This window comes from Morchella importuna, assembly GCF_003444635.1.
Source record: "Morchella importuna strain M04M26 chromosome Unknown Morimp01GS077, whole genome shotgun sequence".
In the NCBI taxonomy this organism is placed as follows: Eukaryota; Fungi; Ascomycota; class Pezizomycetes; order Pezizales; family Morchellaceae; genus Morchella; species Morchella importuna.
In genome coordinates, this window is record NW_025763473.1 from 56,639 (window position 1) to 63,395 (window position 6,757).

Below are 6,757 nucleotides of genomic sequence, written 5' to 3' on the forward strand. Positions count from 1 at the left end.
CATTCCATTTAAAATATAACACAGCCATGGCACCTCACCTCCCCGGCCCTTCTTCCTGCTTCTGATTCTGTTCTTCTTTCTCTCCTCCTGCCCCTGCTCTTTCTCCCTCTCCCCCTTCTCCGCCTCTTCTCCGCCTCCTCTCCGCCCTATACCCACCCCTCCACCACCCCCCCCCCCCCCACACCACCATCCCCCACTCCCTACCCACCTAACCACCCAACATGGCGTCCTCCGCGTCCTCCTCCACCGAACGCATCCGCCCCGTGGCCCCGCAGGAGGGCTCCCCCGCCCAGGCAATCTACACGTCGGGCATCATCGACGAGGGCTCGTGCCTGCTGCGGGACTACAGCCTGCCGACGATCCCGGAGAAGGAGGATGGCGGGGTGGTGTTTCTGCGGTACTCGCTGGGCCGGTGGCACACGGTGCGCATCGAGCGCGGGGACATGAACGACGACGACGACGACGAGGTTGTGGTGGACGAGGACGAGGACACGTTCCGCATCGTGCCCCTAAAAGATCTGTATATCGCCGACACGATGGTCATTAGGAGCGCCAATTTCCCGCCGGGGGAAGCGGACGGGATCAGAGTTGTGTATGTATATGATATATCTCTCACGGCTTTGGATTTTATATAGAGAAAATTGCGAACACACAGAGAGAGAGATAGAGCAAACAGCTGAGACGGGTCAAACAGAAAGTTTACAGAGTGCTCCGTCAAGATTGTCCAGGTAAGATAAGACACAGCTATGTAGCTACATATATATATAGAAACCCACTATATATTTATATTATATTGTGAAAACAAAAAAACCTCAAGCTCACACCAATCTCCCCACCAGGACTTCCTCAAAGCCATCTCCGAGTTCATGCGCATCCCCGACAGCACGCTGATCCCCGCCCCCGGCTCCCAAGACCCGCAGCCCCTCCTCGACTCGCCCAACCTCACCAAATACGAAAGCTACGTCCCTGGCAAAGACTTTGTCACAGGTGTTTCCCTGCGCGCCTCTTTCCGGCCGCGTAAATACCTGACGCTCTTCGCCGCCTTCCCATACCTCGGCCTCGGCACCGCCAATGGCACCGGCAGCTTGAGTCTGCGGCAGTACCGGTATCTGGGGACCGCCTCACCCGATGTGGATGTGGGCGACTCGCGGAAGCGCATTCTGGTGAACCAGGGGTGGTTCTTCATTTTTGACAACAGTAGCTCTCCTGCCTGTGCATGGTGGTGGTAATGATAGTATCAACAGTCACTGACTGACCAATGATCACCAGGCAACATTGCAATGTTCACCTCCGCCGACGAGGACTCTGCGCCGCTGTTCCCGTACCAGCGCCGTCTCGGTGGCTTCCACCTGCTCGTGCACATGATCGCCAACATTCTCACCTCCTACGAAACCTCGCCGCTGCGCGAGTTCCGCAAGAAGGTCGCGCGACAAGTAAGACCCCTCGGCCACTCCCCAATTCCACCTATATTAACCTCCCCCAGGAACTGCATATCCAAAGCCAACTCGCAAAAGACATCCTCACCCCCGAAAAAAGCATCAAATCCACGCACACCACCGCCGAGCTCGAGGCCGAACAACGCATCACCGAGGACCTGATCGAGGCGTTCGAAGAATCGCTCGCCGACATTGCCATCATGAAGGATGTCGTCCAGTCACAGATCCAGATCCTCGAGGACCTGCGTGAGATCTTCCAGAACTCGTTTAAATTCGAAAAGGGCGTTGGCCGGCCTCGGAACCACAGGAACGCCGTCAAGATCCCATATATTATGGATGGCAAGGAGCAGATGCGCAAGGCGGTGGTGACGGTGGATGCGGTGATACGCGAGAGGAAGGAGTTTAAGGAGGAGCTGAGTGTGTGGTTGAAGGATTTGAGGAAGTCGAAGATCTTGGTATGGCCCCTTCCTGTGTGTTGGGTTGATTGGGTGGTGGTTGGTGGTGAGCGAAACTGACGGTGACAGACTTCACATGATAGCCAAACAGTCACAGCAAAAGAGGCATTGAAACAGGGCGAAATGATGCAAAAAGCAATCACACAGCAAGGCCAGACCATCTCCGTCTTTACCCTCATCACCACCATCTTTGTTCCCCTCGGTTTCTTCACCAGCGTAAGTCCCCCCCCCCCCCCCCCTCCGGCCTCCAAACACTACTTCAAAGACCAAAACTAACCCCGTGCAGTACTTCGGCATGAGTCTCTCCGACTGGAAATCCTCCATCACCACTCCCGCCGACTTCTGGGCCATCGCTGGGCCCGTCACATTCCTCATCATGCTGCTCATGTCCTACTTCCTTTACGGCCCCGACGACTGGATCAAAGATGGTCTCGCGAGCAGCTTTCGCTGGACAACCCGTGTCTGGCGTCTCTGGCGACAGCCAAAGGGGCCCAAGGCAAAGACGCCGAGAACGCTGGAGTCTGCGCCGGGCCCGAGTCCGGGGTGGAATAGGCTGTCGTCGAATCGCTTCTCGTCAATGAGTGGGATGGGGCTGGAGAAAGCTGCGGGGCCAGAGGAGTCGTGATTAATTTGGTTATTGAGCGTACGCATATAATTGGGGAGGAGTATTCTTTTTTTTTTGGGGGGGGGCTCTTTTTTTTCCAGCATTTTTTGAGCATTTTTTTTTTCTTCGTTTCGTTTTCTAGAGTTGACCACGCTCGTTCTATAAAATTTTCTTTTGCATGCTTACTTTTTGGGAGAGAGCTGGTTTGTTGACCTTTCTTTTTTTCTTTTTTTTTTCCCCTTCCCTTTATTCTTTTTGTCTTTTCTCATGTATTCGATGTAAACGTCACGACTAATGTTAACGAGTGATAAACGGTGCCCGCGTGCATACAAGTAGTGCTTTCATGACGGAAATGTCATTGACCATTGACAACGCGTATGTAATGAATTATGAAAGATGGGGGGTGGGCTGACTAGGGTGGATAATCCTAACCCAGTCAGGTGTTGAATGCAGGAGCTCCCCCCCCCCCCCCAACCCACCAACACATGAGTTCTCACAGGAAATTGAATTTCATTACTCCATTCGGCCAATAAAAGAGCTACTATGTACTATGTATGAAATCCTTATGCAGCTCACAAATTAACATCTAGCAGTCCTCCAATGGTTTACGAGCGTAGAAGAGGTGCCTTATTAAACTCACTGTTAGCTTTGGTTTGTTCAATAGTCAAAGGTGAGCATTAATGAATAACTTACTGTACGTTGTAGGAATGAATCTTCCTGTTCTTCGAATCCCTCCCCGCACCCTCTACAATCTCCCTCGCCTCGTCCACGCTCATCCCCAGCTCTCTCGTAAACAGCCCTGTGCCAAAGGCATCGAAAGCGGTCTCAGCGTTAAGGAGGAGGTACGCACCCTTCTCCTTCTGCTTCTTGTCGGCTGGCCATGTTCCAAGTGGAAGTTTCATCGTCTCGTAGTGGATGTCCACGAAGCCAGCTTCCTCGAGCATGCCCTTTAGTCTTGTCGTTACGTTGAACTCGCGACCTATTTGTTCATGTCAGCGATGTGTTCTCATCTCTTGCACTGAGTCGATTGGGATGGGTGGTCAGACCATGCTTCTTCGCAGCCTTCTTGACAAGGTCGTAGAACTTCCACAGGTACAGGCCACTGTGGAATGTGCCGTCGTCGCTGTAAAGGTCCATCTCGTACTCTCCAAACTCGATGTAACCACCGGGCTTGACATATCTATGGACACAACCTCGTCAGTCTCTATACGTATACTACTATGCCACCCATGGGAGAGCCTACTGGTAAGCCTGCTTCACCAACGCCGGCCAGTCCTGGATAGCACCAGTCAAATGTCGGATGTGAATGAGGTCGAACGAGTCCTTCGCCCATGTCCAATCACCCTCGGCGTCGTCAATCTGGAACTGCACATTCGGTGGGACCCAGCTGGGCTGGATGGGACTCAGGTCGGTTCCTAAAACCTCCGCGGAGGGGTAGCGTCTGTAGTTAGGAGTAAGAGATATGTTCGGTATACAAAACTGATGTGGGGGGTGGGCGTAGGCGTGGCGGTTAGTTTGCTTACTCTCCCATGTCAATGGCCCAGATACCGGTACCGGTTCCAACGTCCAAGATGCGCTGTGGGTTCTCGCCTATGGGGGCAAGATGGAGTCTGTCATCGAGCATGAGGAGATAGACGTGGTGGATGATGTCCAGTCTGGATATTGTTAGCCATCTTTCGTGGTTATGGTTGATCTGTAGTGAAAGACTAACCTATTTTGTTCTCTCTATAGATGAGGATAATATGGTTAATTTGCAATTCTTGATCATCATACCCATCTAGTCTTTATGTCCAGAGTCATACCTCGTCGTTGGGGAAAGCGTATTGCCTGCGACGCATCAGCCATGATATCCCCATGCATATCAAGAGAAATCGGTACTGCCTTACCCATCCTTATACGCATGATACCTGCGTCCGTTTTCATAACGGTAGCTATAACACCTCAATGTCAGCACCGCTACCCTCAGACCATAACCCTCACGGGAAAGACCTACTCGTAGATCGACGACGACAGCGATGCGGTCGAGTATTCACTAGCATTCACAATCAGCGACCAGTTGCTCCAATATTCGTCCTTTTCGGAGGTGTCGACATACGATCCAGACTGGTACAAAGAGCTTTCAGAGTCATCCGTGGTCTCCTGTTGGTGACATGGCATCTTAGAATCTAGCTCTCTGTTGACATTGCGATATTTCTGTTGCGAGGGTGCGACATACCTCATCAATTTCAATCTGTTGTTCAGCAGCTGCCATGGTGATTGTTTTCTTTTCTGTTATGGATGGAGATTTAGAGATGGGAATTTTTCGGGGATGAGGTGTTCTTGTTGAGACTGGTGGGGTGTGCCTATTTATGATATCGATGGCAGGGGGAACAGAAGTGTGTGCTGGGTGGGAGGGTGACGGGGGTCTATATAATATGAGAATTTCCTTTGTTCACGATGGTCCCTCTCCCGTACGTGTTGTATCATACTGTGTAGCCGGACTACCACCCAACTCTACCTAGCAGCATCATATGTAACATAGTAGTACTTTAGAGAAAATCCTATCACAATACTAGAGTACCCCCCATCCGTGCCCCGTCACAAGGTACCAAATCTCCAGATCGAGTACAGCTGCAGGTCCAACTAGATATACAAACGATGATTCGGACTTTTATCGACTTTTTCTCCTCCTTTTCCTTCCCCTCCCCTTTACTGCTGCTACAGACGATTACTGGCCGGATACCTAGCATTTGCTCGCAGGTACTCTATGTATATTCTACTCTAGCTGTAGAGTATGTACTCGCGACCAGCAACAAGAACCCGAAAATGCACGCCCTAATCTGCAATTTCCATTGGAGTAGAAGTCAAAAATACACCAAAGACTTGCAGCTGCATATTCGGGTTCTTGTTGCTGGTCGCGAGTAGGTAGAGTACCTACACTAGTGTCATGTAGTTGTCCCACCGCCACGACCAGTAGAGTATTGTAGGCCCGTGGCGGGGATATTGGAAGTGCATATCCGTTGACGTCTTTGCTTCATCTTCTCACGCCAATGGAAGCCGCACAAACCGCATGGCGGCTAGTAACAATATTCCGGCGTCTTTGTGCTGGCGCGGCGTCCAGTCAATCATTTCCTCAATGCCTGTCTTCATCGTGATCATGCCCGTGAACCCCGCTGTTTTAGACTGTCAGTGCCACTCCGTGTACTCTGCATGATTATATTAGTTGAGTTGCGGATGTGATACACCGGAATCCGCACATCTCGGGACTAACTTCACAATATCGGCCGGAGGCGGAAAAGGGTGTGTGCCTACATGTAGGTACATGCCTACTTTAGAGTAGTGAGGATCAGCCTAGAGTCGTGGACTGGAGCCTACCCCACGTCAAATACCTTCATGATCCCATAAACATTTAGTACGTACAGGTCCTCCGAAAAGCTTTTTTTTCTTTCTTTTTAGGTGGTTCAACGTGCTAGTAGAATCATATTGGAAGGGGAAAAGGATAATGGCAAGAGTTTCCTTTGTCAGCCTTGCCCCAAGTGGAATAGGGAGCTCGTCTTAGTTTTTACTCTATGGCCCGGCCCGCTCCCTCGCAGGCCTGCGATTGCCACGTTGTGTCCCAGAATCCCCGTTGGTCCTTTCAAGGAAATAGAGTAGCTGCTCTACTATACTCGTATTTTCCTGACGTTTGTAAAAGGAACCGCTATTGCATACCATACAAATACGTGCCAAGTCCAAATTTTAGTATGGTATGCAATAGTGGTCCCTTTTACAAACGTTAGGAAAGTACGAGTACTCGTGTTTTCACAGCGTTTGTGAACACAACCGGCATTACATACACACAAAAAATAGCCAAGGCAACCTTTTTGTATGGCATGCAATAGCGGTGGTGTTCACAAACGCTATGAATAGACAAGTAGTAGAGTACCTACACTACTCGTAGCTTTATAGCGTTTCCGAACACGACCAATATTGCATGACATACAAAAAGGTGGATTTGGCGCTTTTTCGTATGTCATGCAATATTGGTCGTGTTCGGAAACGCTATAAAGCTACGAGTACGTGATATGTACAGTACGATGCCAGCCGTGAGGGTCAGGCGCAGCGTCGCAACGCCCCCCGAACCATCACGGGTACCAGCACAGCAACCACAATTGATCCTTTGGAGAGCTGAATTTTTGTATAGTTGTTAAATAGTAGAGAAATAACAATAATTTGACATTTAATATCTTGTGTACCAACCTGCCGTGAAAAGGTTGTGGAAATCTGGTTGCGCGCGCGGCGTT

General features: G+C 50.5%; 2 protein-coding genes across 2 annotated transcripts; one reads left to right on the forward strand and one right to left on the reverse strand.

Moving 5' to 3' along the window:
* Positions 1–221: 221 nt before the first annotated feature.
* LAJ45_11610 (uncharacterized protein) lies at positions 222–2,516 on the forward strand (the record flags this gene model as incomplete). The annotated part of the gene is made up of 7 exons (XM_046121093.1): positions 222–592; positions 695–728; positions 840–1,197; positions 1,270–1,433; positions 1,484–1,891; positions 1,961–2,107; positions 2,178–2,516. The coding sequence occupies 7 exons, from the start codon at positions 222–224 to the stop codon at positions 2,514–2,516; spliced, it is 1,821 nt and encodes a 606-aa protein (XP_045965714.1).
* Positions 2,517–3,081: 565 nt separating this feature from the next.
* Positions 3,082–4,746, reverse strand: LAJ45_11611 (uncharacterized protein; the record flags this gene model as incomplete). The annotated part of the gene is made up of 11 exons (XM_046121094.1): positions 3,082–3,121; positions 3,189–3,474; positions 3,542–3,675; positions 3,739–3,936; positions 4,019–4,150; positions 4,207–4,220; positions 4,298–4,322; positions 4,382–4,426; positions 4,489–4,527; positions 4,591–4,634; positions 4,711–4,746. 11 exons carry the CDS (start codon positions 4,744–4,746, stop codon positions 3,082–3,084), a joined length of 993 nt encoding a protein of 330 aa, XP_045965715.1.
* Between the last annotated feature and the right edge of the window lie 2,011 nt (positions 4,747–6,757).